Consider the following 20,842-nt stretch of genomic DNA (forward strand, 5'->3'; position numbering starts at 1 on the left):
TCTCCAGCAGTTGCTACTTGTTGCTCGGCGCAGGAAGACGGAAGACGGACCACCAGCTGCCATCGGCTTCACTTTTGGCGTTGGCCTTGACAGCCTCTCGGCCGTTGCTGACTTTCAGCTCGTTTCCTGGGTAAGTTCACCACCTTGTTGGTACGCTAGGCTGAGTATCTTCTGTCAAATATTTTTTATTCAGCTGCAAACAGGAAGTACTGAAAACAGTTTCTGGTGTACAGAAACTGAAGGAGAAAGTCTTCTAGCATTCAGTCGTAGTATAGTGATACGTTTTCTGCGGGTAATGCTTCGAGAAATCTGAAAACGTAGCTTTCTAAACCTTTAGTTATTGTTGTTCTCTGAAAACCCCGAAGGTTTTATAGTAACAGTTTCTTATCCATGACATGTAAAGTGCTAAAAAAATTATGAAAAATATTTGGCTACAGCTCGATCTTTTTATTTGACTACATTTGCTGCTCTAGTCCTAGAATTTAGATACTCTACAGAAGGTATTGTTAATAAAATACGATTTGAAATTTCTCTTCAATTTACAGGTATTCCTAATTTCTTGGTTTACGCCGACCAGCAGCTGCTTAAATACACTTGCATCGGAATATAGAACTGCAAATCTAGACAGCAAGGTGTGTATGCCATGTAGTTTGCATTGTGGGTGTGTTCATTTTTATTGTATGTTTAAGGAGAAAATGTAACGGTGAGTACAAACATTTCAGAATCTTTGAAGAGATCTCAGAAATGTACAGTTTGCTACTTTACACAGTCTTCTTATTGCTAGTTTGTGTTGAGTAAATATTTTATTAACATTTGCTAAGCTCCTCCAGAGAATAATTCCATGGGCAGGAGGGAGTGAATCTATGCAAAACTATCTATCATTGTATAAAGACGAACAGAATGAGTGTCACTTCTATGTTCAGAGCATGCCAATTAACGATTAACTTGATGAATTTGTTAACTTTCCCAAGTATTGACTCGATTTTAACCTTTTTTCTGATAGACGCCATAGAAATTTTTGGCATGGTGCTCTATTTAGTGTGTGGATGTTAATGACCTTTTCTAGTACAAGCAGGTTATTTTTAATCGATTGAAACTAAGACCTAAATTATTTACTATAGACCAAATGTATGGTCGATTAGCTATCGTCTCTACTGCATCTGGTATGTTTGTGTTGTAGTCAGCAAATTTTGCTTCATTTGGGCAAATTAAGGGCATAAAGGAGAGCGGCATCAAAATTTGTGAGGCTTCCTGTTTTAGATTTGTCGTTTTTGGTGTGGCGAATTTCCTTAGCTGACCGTCTTGTCCTCTGTTACACATGTAAGAATGCATCCATGCAAATAGCCCCTTTAATTGTTGACCGGTTTTGTGTCCTGAGTACAGTTTCGTGTTTTATACAGTCTGAAGGATTTGGCAAGATCATGGATTATATCAAAACGAAAATCTTTTAATCTTTTAATTTTGCTAAGAGGTAATATGTGAGCCTTGTATCGTTTTCTTCATGCAGAGCTTTTTCCAAAGACGAAATGAGGGGAAGTGAAAGTGGGTCAATATTTCGCTATAGATATTTTTATCAAAAAGTTTTGAAAAAATAGTGAATTGAAATTTTAAGTACAAGTCATTTGCTCATCAAACTTTTACATCTTTTAGTATTTCATTAAAAATGCTTTGGTCCAGTGATTGATTATAAATGAATCTCAAATATTGTCTCATCCAGCCAATATTAAATTATTGTAGTCTGCTATGAATACCACTTAACTGAACATACTTAAATTGTTGCATACATTTTATTGATTGGAGCAAGTATGCAAGGGTGCAGTTACTGACTGATTATGAAGGAATTTGAAATGTTGTCATATCAAGTCAACAAAAAATTATTGTACTTTGCTAAGAGCACTACCTAATTAAACATAATTAAGTGGTATAATGATTAATAAATGAAACTTAACCCGTTGCCTACATTTCATCTATTGATTGGAGAAAACGTGCAAGGAAGCAGGTGCTGACTAGATAAGCTGAAGCATTTATCAGATCATCATAAAAGTGATACATGAAAGAAAATAATTTACGGATGATGCGAAGTACTTCTGATATATCTTAGAGAAGAATGGATGGATCCCTGTTTTTATCAGGTGCAGATCCTTTTGCAATTGATTGGTATTTTACATCTGCTATTGTACAGGCACTGAAAATGTATGCACAGTACAGTAGCCCATTGTAGTTTTAATAACGTTTCTTTTTACACAAACATTGTTTGTCTTTGGCCGAGTATTATGTGGCACGTGCGCTTTTTCCTGTCGCAGATTTCTACTGCAACTGTTCAGAGTCCAGCTCCACTATTTGACATCTGACCTTGCAGCAGTGTGACTGGTGGCCACTGGCCACTTTGACTGCAGTCATGGAGCAACACCAGCGAAGCCAGTAAGTAGACCAAGCAAATTTCTAAATATTTATTTATATTATTCTTTAATTTAGTATTGTTAATGATTTGTGCTCCAAAATAACTTTTTAAGTTTATATGGATGAATTCTGCACTGACACTTGAATCTTCTCTGAACAGTAGCAGATATGGATTACGTGCATTTCATGTGCACTGCCTTTGCGTGTTTCAGTGAGCAGAATGACTTTAGGTCCATATCTCATAATGAATCTCTGGATAAGCTGCAAGAGAGATGAATGGAGGCTTGTATTCCATGCCTGGCTTCTTATTCAGACAGAAAATTAGTTGTAGATCTTGAACGTTTTGTCTACTTGAAACCAATTTGGCTTTCTGAGGAATGGCTAGAATTGGCCTCTGTATTGCCATTGCTGACTTTTAGGTAGAATATTTTAAATGCAGCGCAACTAACCAAGAATACAGTGGAGAAACACTGTTGCATTGTAATTTTTCACTGGCTCAAATTCAAATAGTCAGTTTCCAGAACCTTCCTGATATCATCTTCATGAGGACAAGGTACCTAAATGAAAAGAAAAACTGCACAAGGACAGAAGATGATGCATGATTAGTGTCAACACTGTGAAAAGGCTAGATACTTGTATGAGGTGCCTAGCCACCACTGTGTGTCTGACAGTTTTTTTTTTTTTTACTTCTGTCGTGTATTAGTAGACCAACTGCACATTCAATAATAAAAGGCATAAACAAGAATATTCAACTTCGTTTCACTTTTTTACGCTCTAGGACTATTGTATCAATGTCAGTGATAATGAATCACATTACTATATTAAATATCTATACACAATAAAGCTAAATATAATAATAATTGGTATAATACGATAATTCAATGGTGGTAATCAACAGAAAGGAACAGATAAAGTGTTGACAATAGCCTGTTGTTAGAAGCCATCATTATCATTTGAATGACTTGGGTAGAAAACTGAAAAATAAACCTTGATGGCTGTCTCACTTAAAAATTCAAGAGTTACTGTTGGAGTCAAAATTTCAGTAATACCAGTCACATTTAAATGGGCACTATTTTGTAATGCATTTGACACACCAATTCCATAACTTATATTTTATTTATAAATATTAGGACCACATAGCACATTCAAATACTTTTTCGATTTGTTTCTGAAAGTTTCATTTTTGACTCACATAGCTGTTTCTCTCAGACTCTCTGACAGAATTACATGACATTAAGAGTATGGAACCACCTTAATACAACTCACCTATGCTGATGATTTCACACATTATATTCTTCTTTGAACTTCAGTGTGACAGTACATATTCTACAGACATAGTTGATTCTTTGAGCCTACCAAATAGCATTTCAATGGACAATGGATGTAGTCTCCCTACTAAAATGTTTTATGCTACTGACTTGATGCACTTCATTTCCTTTGAATTTTATTCTGAGAGTTATGTTCTTACTGACATAGCGAATTCCATCAGCCTCCCTCATAACATTTCTGAAAATGACATTTATAGCCTTTGAAATGAAATATGTTACCGGTAACACACATCTTGGGCTCCTTACAGTTGATTCTCAGAGTTCATTTTGTACTGATTTGGTGGATTCCCTCGACATCAGTAACAGAATTTCTTATGGTGATGATTACTACCTCTGGGAGTTATATATCCATCTCTCACAGCTGCATCTACAAGCCTTCATAATAGCATTTCTTGATAAAATGGACATTTAACACATTCTATTTCCTTTGGATCTGATTTTGAGTTACATTTTCCACCATCAGGTTCTGTAATAGAATTTATTGGGCTGATGGACTTATGTGCTTAAGAAAATGTGTTTTGCCCAGTAATTTTACACATTGCATTCAATTTGAATTTGGTCATTACTTATCAACCTGGTATAGATGATTCTATCAGCGATCCTCAAATAAAGTCTTGGAATGATTGATGTAGCCTTCCTATTGATATGTGTTATCGTAGCGATATGACACAATGCATTCCCTTTAGACTCAATTCTATGAATTCTACTGACCCAGTGGATTCCCTCATCTTCTCTAATGACATTTCTTGTGATGCTGGACATAATTTCCACGAAAAGTGTTAGCCCCACTATCTGACACATATTATTGTCTTTAGATTTATGTCTTGGAGCTACATTTCCTATTGTTATTGGTGATTCTCTCTGTCCCATCAACTGTTTTATCTGAGATGAGAAATATATTTCCTACTGACATTGCGGATTCTCTCAGCCTCAAAACTGCATTTCCTAAGAATATGGCTATTGCCTCTGAAATAAAAATCTATTAAAACCATTGGGCTGCCATATTCTAATACCTTCAGATTCGATTCTGAACTGACACTTCCTTTTGTCATAGCTGACTCTCTTAGCCTTCTTAATAGCATTTCATTGACTGTTGGACATAGTCTTCGTAATATAGTGTATTAAGACACTGATCTGACACATTCTCTTTTCTTTGTGTTTGATTTTGACAGTTACATGTTCTTCTGTCATAGCTGATTGTCTCATCCTTCGTAATATCATTTCTAAAGATGATGGACACAGTCTTCCTGATAAAATCTGTTAAGCCGCAGATTTAATATTTTCCATTCTACTATTAATTTTATTCTGAGAGTTACGATTCTTAATGACATACACGATTCTAAAGACTCTTCTAATAGAATGTATTAAGGTGAAGGAAGTAGATACCTTTCAAAATATGATACTACCACAGATTTTTTTGGACTTGATTCTGAGATTTATATTTCCACTGAGATGGTGATTCCTCTCAGCCTCTCTAACAGTATTCTGTAAAGCGATACACATAGGTTTGAAAATTGTGTTAGCATGACTCAGTGGGCACATACCGTAGTACTTAGATTTTATTATGACAGTTACATAGACAACTGACATATCCAATTCTCTGTCTTCATAATATCATTTCCTGAGATAATGGCCTAGTCCAAATCAAATGTAGTAGGACCACTGATGTGGTACATTTTGTTCCTTTCTTTGAAAAACCATAGGTGGCACACAGCTGCATCTTCACTTGATTAAACAATCAGGTTTAATCATAAACCAACCATTCTCATGTATACTGTGGCATCATAACCAGATGTATGACAAACCATAACTATTAATCAACATCATGCCATAAATGAACATGTTAATCTCTGTACATAAAAGGCTATGTCCTGACTGACTGACTAATCATTGCCCAGCCCAAACCGCTGAAGACACAGACTTGAAATGTGGAGAAGGTGTGGATTTTATACTGTAGGCGTCATTTAAGAAGGGATTTTTGGGAATTCCAACCCTAAGGAGGTGAAATAGGGGATGAAGTGTTCTTCTGAAAAAGTCGCTGTTAAGGCCATTTTGAAGCCAGATGTACGAAAATTGGTATTTGGTTTCTTGGTCAGAAATAAAGAAAAACATGTTTCAGTGTCTTCGGAAATTCTGCCCTATTGGGGTGCAATAGTGGGTAAATCTGCTTTTGAAAATATGTCATTATTAAAAAATTGTTTTTAAAGCTATATCTGTGAACATTGACATTTGACTTCTCGGTTACAAATAAAAAAAAATACTGTTTCAGTGGGTTTGGAAACTGAACCACAATGAGGGTGAAATAGAGCATCAGATTTTTTGGGAAAATATTTTATTATGAAAACATTATTAAAGTAAAATGTATGAAATTTTAAATTTGACTTCTCAGTTAAAAATAAAAAGTATGTGTTTCACTGTTTGTGGAATTTCAACCTCCAATAGGGGTGAAATAGGCCAGACTGATTCACTGACTCATCATCCATCAGCCCAAACCGCTAATGATGGAAACATTCAATTTGGAGAGGGTGTTGATCTCAAGATGTAGGGGTCATTTAACAATGGCTGTTTCGAAATTACACCCCTAAGGGATGAAGTAGGAAAGGAAATGTTTTGTGAAAATGTCGCTATTAAGGCAGTTTTGAAGCCAGTCATACGAAAATAATTGTTTGGTTTCTTGGTCGTAAATAGAGAAATAAGTGATTCAGAATTTTTGAAAATTTAAACCATATTCGTGTGAAATAGTGGGTGGATGTTTTTGAAAATAAATCATTATTACAGAACTAGTAAAGTATTTTTAAAACTACTTCTATGAAAATTGGAATTTGACTTCTTGTCTGTTTTTGGAAATTCAATTCTTATGGGGGTGAAATGAAAGACTTCATTATGGACGCATTTTCAAAGTTAAATCTATGATAATTTGCATTTGGCTTCTCAGTTATAAATAAATAATGATGTGTTACTGTTTTTGAAAATTCAGTCCGTGTGGGGGAGAAATAGGGGCTGAAAGTCTTTTTAGAAATAATTCATTATGCAAGCATTTTTGAAGCTAAAGGAATGAAAATTTGTAATTTGCTTCTTTTTTAGAAATAAAAAGACACTTTTCATCATTTTTGGGAAGTCAACCCCTAATTCGGTGAAACAGAGGATAAAATGTTCAAAGAAAATATTTCACTTTGAAAACATTTTTAAACCTAAATCTCTGAAAGTTGGTATTTGACTTCTTGGTTGGAAATGAAAGAGATACTTATTTAACTGTTTTTGGTAATTCAACCCCTAAGGAGGGTGAAACAGTGCCAGACTGATTCATTGATTCATCAACACCCATTCAAAACCGATAAGGATAGAAACTTGAAGTTTGGAAATTGTGTAAATCTTATACTGTAGGTGTCATTTAAGAAGAGATTGTTCGAAATTAGTGTGCTAAGGGGGTAAAATAGGGCATGATTGACTATTTGAAAAATGTTGCTATTAAGGCAATCTTAGATAGAACTACAAAAATTGCTTTCTGCTTTCCCAGCCAGAAATAAAAGAAATATGTGTTTTAGTATTTTTTGGAAATTCAACCATTTAGGGAATAAAATAGAGGGTGAAGGTTTTTTGGGAATAACTGATTATTAAAGAACTACTCAAGCAGTTTAAAACTATATATATGAAAATTGTTATTTAAATTCCCAGTAAGAAATAAAAATAAGTGTTTCAGTGTTTTTGGAACTTCAGTCCCCTGAGGAAGTGAAATATGTGATGAGGAGTCTTAAGAAATTGTTTAATTAAGAAACCATTATCAAATCAAAAACTATGGAAATGTGTATTTTGCTTCTTCGTTACAAATTTAAAAAAAAACACATGTTTCACTGTTTTTGGAAATTCAACCACCTTATGTGGGGAAATGTGGGTTGAAAATTTTCATATTAAAAAAATATTTGCAGCTAAATCTATGAAAATTTGTATTCCAAATCTCTGTTAGATCTAAAGAAATAAGTGTAAGAGGATGAATGTTCTCATGGAAATATCACCAGAAGAACGTAAAAGGCATGATTAGCAGAAATTTTGGACTGCAGCTTCTAGAATCGGTTTTTGGTCAGAAGTACATTTGGGGAAGACCATGATTCTGTGGTCTTAATTAGAGCAGAAAATTAATAAGGTGTTGCAATTTGTGAACAACACAAAAATTTGATTAAAGAAAAACAAAAAAATTGCCAGATTGACTCATTGATTCAGCATCAACCAGCCGAAACCGCTAAGGATAGAAACTTGAAGTTTGGAGGTCGTGTGAATCTTATACTCGGTGTCGGTTGAGAATAGATTGTTCGAAATTCAAGTGCTAAGGGGGTGAAATAGGACCTGACTGTCTGTTTGAAAAGTGTTGCTATTAAAACAATTTTGAAGATGGAACTACAAAAATTGCTTTCTGGTTTCTCAGTCAGAAATAAAAGAAATATGTGTTTCAGTATTTTTGTTAAATTCAACCATTTGGGGGATGAAAAATACAGACTAAGAGTATGAGGCAGTAGGCACTATGCTAGTTCATCTGTAATCCTGGAGAGATATGGCAAGATGTTTCACCCACATTACATTTGTTTCTGAGAGTTACACTTCGTACTGATACTACAAGTTCTTTTACAGACCTTAATAGCATTTCCTTACATGATAGATGTAACGTTCCAAATAAAACGTCTCAGGGCCACTTACCTGATAATTTCATGTTTAATTGTTCTGACAGGTTACATTTCTCACTGGCATAATGAATTTTCTCTGCTTCTCTAATAGCATTGTTCAGATAATGTGCATACCCTTCCTCATAAAATACGATAGGACCACTCATTTAAGACATTGGATTCTGTTTCTGGCTGATTCCGAGAGTTACATATCCTACTGAAATAATTCCTTCTGTCAGCCTTACTAATCTTGAGATGGTGGACTGAGCCTCCTTAATAAAATGTGTTATTTTAAAATTACGAAACAGAATGTTTTGGGATGTTGACATAGTACCCCTATCTACTTTGACTCTTTACATTCCTTTCATATTTTATTTTAAGTGTTTTATTTTAAGAAATTTGTACTAGCCTGCCTGATGTCTCTTCATTTCAGTGACATAGTTTTCATAAGAAAATATGTGAGGATTACTCTACAATCTCTTAATGTAATTCTTAGTGTTCCACTTCATACTATGACAGCCAATTCTTTGACTCTTGCGAGCTGCATTTCTTGAGACAATGTATGTAACCACCATAATAAATAGTGTAGGGACATTAATATAACACATTTCATTCCTTGAAGTTTTGATCATAAAAAGGAAATCTAGGTATGATTGACGAAACCTCCCTATTGAAATAGACTGAACTACTATGTGGCACATTTGTTCCTTTACATTTCATTCTGATTTTTATTTTTCATTGTGGATTCTCTCACCTTCCCTAACAGCTTCCAAATGTTAGACATAGCCTCTGTAATAAAATGTGTTAGAATCACTGATCATAGACGTTCTATTTCTTGGGATTTTATTCTGAGAGCTACATAGTCTTCTGTTATAGATGGTTCTCTTGGTTTCCCTTACAGAATTTATTCACATGATGGACAAAGCCTCTCTGATAAAATATAACAGGACCACTGATTTACCAAATTCTGCTTTCGTTGTATTTGTTCATTATACATCCAACTGACCAATCTTAGTGTGTGTCTATCTGTAGTAGTATTTAGTGAAAGGAACGACGAATTTCTGCTACTAAACCGTGTTTGTACATCGATTTAACACATTCCATTGTCTTTGGGTTTGATTCTGAGAATTATGAATCTTATTGATATAGCTTACTCTCTCTGCTTCCATAACACCGTTTCTATGGATGATGGGCACAACCTTTCTATAAAAATGTGTTGTGCCACTGACATTTCCCCTTTCACTATCTTTTATTTTGTACAGATAACTTTGTAGACAGGGCAGCAACAGCTATGAGTAATTATCATGGGTATTAATAAACAGCTTCAGCTGTATTTAGTCCTTTATTTTTAGATCACTACCGGTTTCATGGCACTAAAAGCCACATCTTCAGGTGAACACATAACAAATACATTAGAGCTAAAAAGCCTCGAACTTTGTACCCAACATTCATTGTCTTTCAAGGCAAAACACCATGAATTGAAAAAATACAGCTGGATAACAATCCAATCAGGTGGATAAGTCCACTTCTCTGGTCTACACTTATACTGAACAGGGGATGCAGCCATGTGTTGTGTCTTACTTGATGAAGCCTCCCTATTGAAACTGGCTAAACTGCATATTTTGCATATTTATTCCTTTACATTTCATTCTAAGGTTCATTTTCCATAGTGCATTCTCGCAGACTCCCTAAAAGCATATGTATGAACGACATAGTCTCTCTAATAAAATGTGTTGCACAGCACACGACTGTGTCCACTATTTGCAACTGCATATAGTCCAAAGAATAGGACTCATCCACCATAATGGATTGTAATCCAGCTGTTTTCATTCAATAACATACCACCTTCGTTCTGATGGAAAGTGAATGTTGGGTACAAAGTTACAGCTTTTTAACACTAATGTTTTAGTTATATGTTTACCTGAAGTCGTGGCTTTTACTACACGAAACTGGCGATGATCTAAAATTAAAGGACTAAAAACTGCTGAAGCGGTGTATTAATGCCTTTTGTTTTGTTTCTGAAAGTTGTGTTTCCTAAGAATATTGCAGATTCTCTCAGATTCCCTAATAACGCTTCATAGGATCAATACATAGGGTATATCAAAAAGGACTTCACAAATTTCAAAATCTGTATAAACATATGACTTACAGATTTAATGTTGGTGTCATCTTTAAGGAAAATACATCAGATTTTGACTGTTTGGTAAGGAATCTGGGATTTCCTAAGTATCAATTTTCCATATAAATGAACAGACCGAGGTGCGCCAATTGCATGAGCCTCATGTTCACTGACCTGACACCTCTTGAGTTTTTCTTTCGGGGAATCATCAACGGTACCTAATTTGTTCCATTCTTATCACCTATTCTATCAGGTCTTAGAGCTAGAACCTGATTCACAACTGAGCATGTCACCTGATGTGCTGCAGTGAGTTTGTTAAGAAATCGACTTAAGATGGGATGTTCGCCACATAACCAGTCGAAGTCACTTTTAACTTGTTTAAGTAGATACTAAAACACTTACTATATTTTTCTGTAAAATAATATAAAAATAATGTCTGTAAGTTAAATGACTAAGTCAGTGTGAGGTTCCAAAACTGTAACGTCTTTTGATACAATCTCTGTAGATCCCTAAATAAAACTTGTTAGAGCCTCTGCTTTGAAATAATTCATTTCCTTGGAGTATCTTCAGACAGACACATTTTCTATTGACAGTGTGGTTGTATCAGTTTATTAATAGGATTCTTGAGATGATGGACATAGCCTCTAATATAATAAGCCAGAAGCACTGACACATTCCTCTGCGTTACCTAAGAATTCATCATTATGTATGTGATTGATATACCTAGCTCAGTCTCCCAGCCTTCTAATACAATTTGTAGGTATGATTAATACAGATATCTCACGAAATTCACTCATATTTTAACACAGTGTGTTACATTCCTTAATGTCACAGCATTCTGTGTCATTCTCTCAGCATACCTAATATAATTATTGGAGTGCCTGACACAGTGTCAATTTCATATGTATTAATACCAGTGAATGGCAAAAGTCCATTGGTTTAGGATTTGATTAGGAGATTTATATATTCTTCTGTAATAACTTGTACTCCCAGTCTCCCAAAAAGGACTCATTGGATGTATCCTTGATAATAAAATGTCTCAGAACCACTGAATTGAGATATTTTATTTTATTCACTTAGTAAGTGGCCATTATGTGTCCAACTGATGGACCTAAATCTCTCAGCCTCCTAATACAATCCCGAGGAATGACTGACTTACAGACTCAATTGAAACATGTTGAGAATCTAATTTGATACATTCTGTTGCCTTTTAATTTAATTTGAATTGTTACCTTTCCAGCTGTCATAGAGGATTCCCTTATCCTCTCAAACTATCAAGAATAATTTTTTGTGGTGCCTGACATACTTCAGTTGTAAAATGTGCTAGGACTAGTGATATCACGCATTATGTTTTCTTTGATTTGATACAAAGGCTTGCACATTTTGCTATCATATCTGATGAACTCAGTCTCTCTTACAAAATTTCTTGAGTAATTGTCACTATCTCTCTAATAAACTGACAGGATCACTAATTGGACACATTCCATTCTGTTCTCCTAGGATCTGAACATATGTATCCCTGCCAACTAAGATAGACAAACTGTGAAACACATTATAAATCTGGTTTGATACATATTGTTCCCTTTGAATTTGATTCAGTGAGTTACAATCTGTTTCTTGACATGATTGAGGACACTTCACTAGCAAAATGTGTTAGGATCATTGAAGTGGCACATTCTACTTTCTTTGGTTTGATTCAGAGATTTACACATCACTCAGTCATATCTTATGCTCTCAGTCTCCTCAATAGCATTTCTTGAAATACTGGATACAGCCTTTCTAATAAAGTGAATGTGATATGTCACATCGCCTTCTCTTCTCTTTCGAGTTTTGACCATTACTTGTCCAATTCACACAGCTGAATCTCTCAGTCTCATAATACAATTTCTATATATGACCGATATGGATGCCAAACAGAAATGCATTAAAAATCTTGTTTGAAACATTCCATTCCTTCTTTATTTGATTCATGAGGTATGAACCTTAATGCTATAGCCTATTCTTCCAACCTCCCTAATATTATTTTTGAGATGTTTGAGGTAGCTCCAATACAAGAAAAGAGTTAGCAACTATTATGTTGCACATCCTATGTTTTCATTTCATTTGGAGATTAGTATTTGGATCTGTCATACCCAATATGCTAAGTCATCTCAGTAGCATTTGATGAACTGATGGTCATAGCATCTTAAGTAAATTATGTCACAATCACTGATTTCACAGATTGCTCTCTGTTCTCTTAGGACATTCCAATTGACATAGCTGAATATCTTAGCTTTCTGATGCAGTTTATAGGTATTATAGGTGTGACAGTGAACCTAAATGTATTAGGAATCGTCATACCTGCTGAATTGTCATTATGGATAGTGTGAATTGTCATTATGGATAGTGTGAAGCTCTCTAATGGAACTTCTTGACATGACTGATGAAGCTTGAGTAGCAAAATATTTTTGGACCACTTGTACAGCAATTCTGTTTTCTTTGGATCTGAAAAGAATTTTACATGTATTTTTGTCCTACCTCATCCTCTAAAGCTCCCTAATAGCATTCTGTGAGGTGATTGAAAACACCATCTGTATTAAAATTTTTTGAACTTCTGATCTGACATTCCATTGTATTCTATTAGGATTTGACAGTTACATGACCAGGGGACATAGCCTGCTAATATAATTTCTAGGTATGAGTGAAATAGGCGTCAACTGAAATCTGTTGAGTATCTGAATTGATATAATTCATTCCTTTTCTGTTGATTCAGAGTCTTACACTATCTACTGATTTTCTGATTTGGATATTAACATTTACTTTTGCATACCTAAAACTCTCAGCCTCCCCAACACTATTTCTTAAAATGATAGACATAATCTTTTTTTATAAAAAGTATCAGTACTAATCATTTGACAATTGCATTTATGATTTGGCCAATAGTTATTCAGTTGATATGGCTAAATCTCTCAATGTCCTGATATGATTAGGCTTCCCCCATAAAATGTATAAGGACTTCTAACTAGGAACCTTTTTTTTGATTCTATTTCCTTTGAATTTGATTCAGATGTTTACATATACTTATGTCACACTCCATTATCCATTATCTCTAATAGTATTTCTTGAGATGATGGTCATAGCCAGTCTAATAAAATATGTCAGGAACACTGATTTGACACATTGTATTCTACTCTATTAGGATGTAACTGATATCTGACTAGTTGCTATAGCCTCCTAATGTAATTCTAGGAATGATTGACATTGGAACAAAACTGAAGTGTATTAAAAGTCTCATTTGCCACAGTAGATTCCTTTTGAATTTTTTCAGAGTCTTATGTTGCCTAATGTTATAGAGGATTCTGTCAACTTCTCAAATAGAATTTGTTGAGATATATGGTATAACGTCACTAGAAATGATATGTTAGTAACTCCAATGTGGAACATCTTACACCTCTTTATTCCATACTCTCATATTTGGAGTTTTGCAACTTCCCTAATTCAGTTTCTTCAGATTGCTTGAGATACCGTCACTAGCAAACTATTTTACGACTATTGACATTGCACACCCTGTTTTGTTTTTATTGTGATTGGAGCTTTGCATATCCTTCTGTCATATGCTCTTAGTCTATATAAAGGTTTTCTTGAGGTAATGGATGGAGCCTTGCTAACGTTATGTGTCAGAACCAGTGATTTCACATATTCCATTCCATTCTCTTTGGATTTCACAATTATGTGTACAGCTGATATATCTGAATCTCTCAGGCTCATAATAGCATTTCTATTTATGATTGACACTAAAGTAAAATGTGATAAGAATCTGATTCCAGACGTTCCATGCCCTTTGAATTTGATTAACAGAATTACATTTCGTGCAGTCATAGTGGGTTCTCTTATTCTCTCAGCCAGCCTTATAGAATTTCTTGGGATGACCACTGTACTTCACTAGTAAACCGCGTAGGGCTAGTGGCGTCAACTTCACTTGCACAGTGTCATTGCCTGTCTAATAAACTGACAGGATTGCAGATGACACACTTCATTCCCCTCTCCTAGGGTTTGATCATTATGCATCCCATTGACATGGCTATTGAATTAGGCACCATGTGAAGTATGATAAGAATCTGATTCTATGAATACAATTCCCTTTGAATTTGGTCAGAGAGTTACATTTGCTGTTGTGTACATCAATGTGTGATCTCTGTTCTTTCGGGCATATCCGAAAGAACGAACACCGCACAGAATCCGCAGCTGTGATACATTGTATGTAAATCGGAAATGGAGGGAGAAGAGAGAAAAGGAAAGGGATTATTGATGTCAGGTGCATCGTAACTTACGAAGAATCAATGGCGACAAGCGCGTGTGGTGGACAGGGTTTTGAACCCAGTATCTCCTGCTAACTAGGCAGTTGAGTTAACTGCCGCACAACCCAGACACATTTTCGCGGAATATATTGACAATCCTCCCCCGTGCCTCTCAGGCGATACTGGGTTCGAATGCCAGTCTGACACACATTTTCACTCGTCGCTACTGATTCCACGTGAGTTCCGATGCAGCTGACATCATTAATTCTTTTCCTTTATTTTCCTTTCTTCTCCAACCAGATCCGATTCACGTAAAATTTGCTGTTGTCTTAGTGTGTTCTCTCAATATCTGTGATAGAATTTCGTGAGATGACTGAGGAAGTTTCACTAGTAAACATGTTGGGGTCACTGATGTGATACTTTCTAATTTCTTCAGATTTGATTGACAAATTTATATAAATACATTTAGTATCCTGGATAGGATCTCTTGAAGTGTTATAGTCTCTCTCTTAGTATCTGACCGTTACATAACTAACTGTTGCAACCAAATTTCTCAACCTCCTAATATAGTTTCTAGGTATTTGATTGGACATAGAAGAATTTGTTTGGACATAACCTCTGTAATAAAATGTAGCAGGACCTCTTATTCGAGACATTAATTTCTATTCTCTTAGTATTTGACTATTATGTATACAAATGAGGTGGTTGAGTCTCTCAGCCTACTAATACAATATCTAGGTATGAAGTGAAATAGACAGCAAACTGAAATGTATTAAGAATCAGATTTGGCCCAGTCCATTCCCATTTAATTTGATTTGGAAAGCTACAGTTCCTACTTCCATAGTACATCCTTTCCATGTCTTTAATAGTATTTGCTGAGATAATGGACGTAGCCCCATAACAAAAGTGTTAGAACACCTGTCCAGTAAACTGTTTTCTCTTCATACTTTATTTGGAAATTTACAAATCCTTTTGTCATGACTTCATAGGTGAGTATCTGGACCTCCGTGATAGTGTTTCTTGAGAAGAATGATGTTGCTTCCATAATAAAGAGCGTTGGGAACACTGATTTCCCACATTTAATTATTTTAGGATTTGATCATTACATATCTAATGGTAAAAGCTGAACCAGTCTGTGTTGTTAATACAGTTCCTTGTGTTAGGACCTCTAATTTAATACATACCATTTTATTTGGATTTATTCCTGAGAGCTACATTTCCTACAGACATTGCAGTTCTCTCATCTTCTCAAACAGCGTTTCTTGAGATGATGTATACAACCCCTAACATAATATGTTAGGACCACTGATCTGACACATGCTATTTCTTAGGATTGATTATAGTAGTTACATATTATTCCGTTACTGGTGAATCTCTCAGTCTCCCTAATAACATTTCATAATTATATGAGGTGTTCCAGATAAGATTTTTCTCCTTATAACTTACAAAATCAAAGCGAAAGAAATATTTATTTAGATAATTAACTGTAAGAAACATAACTCTTTCACAAATTTATGAATATTCTTTATTAGATATTTTACAATGATTTACAATAACGTATTTTAATTTTTAAATGCAAACTTTTTATATAATGCAGCTGACATATTTTTTCGAAAAATGTAGAAATCATTTGAAATTTCTATCAGTTTTACTTAGAAAGCTAGAAACATTCTAAGCTTTAGGGGAAGATGCAACTTGTTGTATGTAACTTGCCGTTTTCATATGGGTCTTCTAGTGGCGGAATGCTCATTTAAGTGAGGTGTACAAATGAAAGGTATATTTTTTCTGAATGCGCAACTGAATGCACCTTCTAAATTATCTGTGTACGAGGTGTAAGGCTGCTGTGTGAGGAATACGAAACCTTCCTCGATTCTCTGTCTTTAGACATCCCCACAAAAAGAAATTTATTGGAGTTAATCTTGGTAAACGAGAGAGCCCATCTAAACAAATATTTCGTTCTCTTTGGTTTGGGTTCTGAGAATTACTTTGTCAACTGATATTACTGATATTACGGTTTTAACTGGCTTCCTAAGAGCTCTTTTTAAGCTGATGGAGATAGCCTCCCAAACTAAATATTTTAGGACCTCCTACCTGGAACATATAGTTGCCTTTGGAATTGATTTTGTTAGTCAGAACTATATATCCATCTGAGATTTTATTGAGTTGAATGATATAGGCATCCCAATAACATTCGTTAGGAAACACTGTTCTGAGACTTGCGTTATTTTTGGAATCGATCATTATGTATCCGTTTGATATTGCTGAATCTGACTTTCAAATATAGGTTTGTATGCAGCAACGCACGTATCCACACGGACGCTTCGACGATGGCCGGTGAACCACAGTCTGTTAGAATGGCGACCATTGGTTCGTTTTCCCTTGATGTGTCCGCAGAGAGAGACGTAACGACAGCAATGCGTCTAACGACAACAGTAGACACAGGAAAGCCGTCTGTTTCTGCATTCAGCATCACGATGAACTTAAATGTGTGTGTAGACTCTGAGAAGAACGAAAGCTGGCAAACTGCAAGCGTCATCACCATAAGCGCCTAATGTCTGTCGTGATGGAATGGCATTGTGTATATTAAGCGATCACCTCTGGTCCAGACAGATTGCGGTTGGAGTAGCAGTCGTTATATTTCTTATGTGGTAGGGTCGGTGCGTGTGCCTTATGTTCATCGACCCATGGCGTCACATTTCAACAAAATATTTCAAGACCGAATATTGCCAGCGTACCTCAGCACAGAGTGTTTTAGACCTACTGTCATATTCCTCGCTGTTAGGAGTTCTGGGTTCCCGTTCTGCACGAATGCAAGTAGACTTCAGTGGATATTAAGTAAAGTTTTACCTTTTTTCTCGTTGTAGTCGCCTTGTTCTTGGCAGCAAACATTCGGTCATCTTCAGCTGTTTGCTAGTGCTAAAACTTTAAGACTATTGAATTTCACTTAGACCGTGATTGTAGAATTTGTAATTGGTAAATACATTGCCGGAAAAAAATTGTACAGCCTTTTAGAGTTTTCCAATTCACTCAAGGTTTATTGTTGCAACAGTGCATATGAAGTACATGTTCTGAGGTACCAGGTATCGAACTATTGCTGAAACACCCATATTAGTACGTGGTGTAGGGTCCACGGGCGGTGCTGCAAGAATTGACTGTGGCATCCAGTCGATCGTGCAGCTGGTGAACACTGCCCTGGGATACGTTATGTCACGCCTGCTCGTATTGTTCACGTAGTACTGTGAGAGTTGTTAGATAACGAATCACACTTCTCGCCCCATCACATCCCACACATGCTCGATTATAGGCAAGTCCAGAGATAGTGCTGCCCAGGGAGTTTGCTGTACATCTTGCAGAGCACGTTGAGTTTCAAGGCAGTGTGTGGACGAGAATTATCCTCTTGGAACAACACATCAAGAACAGCAAAAGAACGGGTCTAACAACATTCTGCACGTACCGAGCGCTGGTTAGGGTCCCCTCCAGAAACACCATAGCTGAACGAGGGTTGTAGTTTATCGCATCCCAGACCATAAGGCCTGGGACGGGCCCGTGTGTCCTGGACGAATGCACTCTACGAGACAGCGCTTCCCAGGTCAACGTCGTACACGAATACCACCGCTTCTTGCATGCACGCAGAACCAGCTTTCATCACTGAAGACCCCGGCGCGTCATTTCATCTTCCAAACAATCCTCTAGTGGCACGAGTCGAGCCATGCACGTCGATGCTGTCACGTGAGTGGAGGACAGGCTAGACCTGTCCATGCGCGCAGTCCCACTGCTAATAACCGGTTCGCAATAGTACGTATTGACCTGTCTGGGCTCTCAAGCTCTCTTATATGTGCTGTGTTAGCTGAACAATCTGCCACTGCAGACCTTACAGTATCACGTCACTGGCGGGTGCGTGTGCTCTGTGGGTGTGCACAAACCCGTCTACAGGTGTGAGAATGTTCACGTGACCACTGATAGCAGAATCGTGGCATAAATGACGCAGCGCGTTCAGATTAGGTGCCAATACTCCCAATGGACAATTCGGCTACTAGGAAGGGCACGACTTGACCCCTTTCAGACTCGCTGAGTCGGTTGTAGGAAGCACGAGTGCGTCTCTGTGGCAAGGTTGTCTGCTTGCTTTCCACGGGTGCACTAAAATGAGCCTTCTGGCATTCAGCATTCCTGATTAAAAGGTAGACACCAATGATGATCTGGTAGCTATGGCACTACGCTACTTGTTGGCGGATGACGTTGAAACTATTCTCAGTAAGGCGGCCGGAGTGGCCGAGTGGTTCTAGGCGCTACAGTCTGGAACCGTGCTACCGCGACGGTTGCAGGTTCGAATCCTGCCTCGGGCATGGATGTATGTGATGACCTTAGGTTAGTTAGGTTTACTTGGTTCTAAGTTCTAGGGGACTGATGACCTCAGAAGTTAAGTCCCATAGTGCTCAGAGACATTTCAACCAGTTTTTATTTTCTCAGTACGTATATTATCCACCAAGTGGCGTATGCCGTCATTTAATGAAAATCGACGTCGTCTTTCCAGGTGTACTACTTATTTCCAGAAATATAGCAAAAATTCGTACTATCACGTTGTTTGAACGACCATAAAAGCTTCTCACCGTAATAATACGTCGCCTGATGCTAGAGCACGCCGAATAACCGAGAGTGATAACCGGTCTGTAAGCACCGTCTTTTAAAGAAATAAAAGTTAAAAATATTTAATCGAGCAAGGAGGTGCAGTGGTTAGCACACTGGACTCGCATTCGGAAGGACGACGGTTCAAATCCGGGTCCGACCTACCTGATCTAGGTTTTCCGCTTCAGGCAAAAAAGTACACGGCAACTTCTTTCCCCATCCTTAGTTAATGCGATGGGACCGATGACCTCGCTGTTTGGTCCCTTCCTCAAATCAACCAACCAAAAATGTTAATATCAAGACTGAACGATGCTGCACTCATGTCTTTGCATCACTATAAAGTTAAAAATATTTGCTATCTGGGGACGTTATACTTTGCCCTGACTAGCACGTTCTTAGGCATTTCGTCCATTGAAAACGTCTTATAATAGCTTGCTGAGAAACTGACACGCCACACTAGCCAGCCACCATAGTTGAATGACATATCCCTACCTGCCATCCAAGAAGGTTTCGACTCGGTATCCAGCCAGGTGAGAACCACTGTTGCTGTCGAAGTTGCCGGCTGTGTGTACTACATTTTGCTCTCAATATACCCCAATTCACTTATAAATTTAATCACGTATTCTTTGTACTATACTGTATACATATACAGGGTGGTCCATTGATCGTGACCGCGCCAAATATCTCACGAAATAAGCGTCAAACGAAAAAACTACAAAGAACGAAACTTGTCTAGCTTGAAGGGAGAAACCAGATGGCGCTATGGTAGGCCCGCTAGATGGCGCTGCCATAGTTCAAACGGATATCAACTGCGTTTTTAAAAATAGGAACCCCTATTTTTCACTACATATTCGTGTAGTACGTAAAGAAATATGAATGTTTTAGTTGGACCACTTTTTTCACTTTGTGGTACATGGCGCTGTAATAGTCACAAACATATGGCTCACAATTTTAGACGAACAGTTGATAACATGTAGGTTTTTTAAATTAAAAAACAGAGCGTACGTAAGTTTGAACAATTTAATTTCGGTTGTTCCAATGTGCTACATGTACCTTTATGAACTTATCATTTCTGAGAACGCATGCTGTTAAACGTTATTACCTGTAAATACCACATTAATGCAATAAATGCTCAAAATGAAGTCCTTAAACCTCAATGCATTTGGCAATAAATTAACGAATTCCTCTGAACAGCGAGTAGTTCGCCTTCCGTAATGCTCGCACATGCATTGACATTGCGCTGACGCATGTTGTCAGGCGTTGTCGATGGATCACGATTGCGAATATCCTTCAACTTTCCCCACAGAAAGAAATCCGGGGACGTCAGATCCGGTGAACGTGCGGGCCATGGTATGGTGCTTCGACGACCAATCCATCTGTCATGAAATATGCTATTCAATACCGCTTCAACCGCAAGCGAGCTACGTGCCGGACATCCAT

The 20,842-nt window shown here is 36.9% G+C and overlaps 1 protein-coding gene across 1 annotated transcript in view; it reads left to right on the forward strand.

The window, feature by feature from the left end:
• Positions 1–2,398: 2,398 nt before the first annotated feature.
• Positions 2,399–20,842, forward strand: part of LOC126335722 (uncharacterized) — a 48,863-nt gene continuing 30,419 nt past the window's right edge. Inside the window, exon 1 of the mRNA XM_049999177.1 lies at positions 2,399–2,421. Within this exon, the coding sequence (XP_049855134.1) occupies positions 2,399–2,421 (23 nt within the window). The remainder of the gene's footprint in view (positions 2,422–20,842) is intronic.

This window comes from Schistocerca gregaria, chromosome 2 (assembly GCF_023897955.1).
Source record: "Schistocerca gregaria isolate iqSchGreg1 chromosome 2, iqSchGreg1.2, whole genome shotgun sequence".
Classification (NCBI taxonomy): Eukaryota; Metazoa; Arthropoda; class Insecta; order Orthoptera; family Acrididae; genus Schistocerca; species Schistocerca gregaria.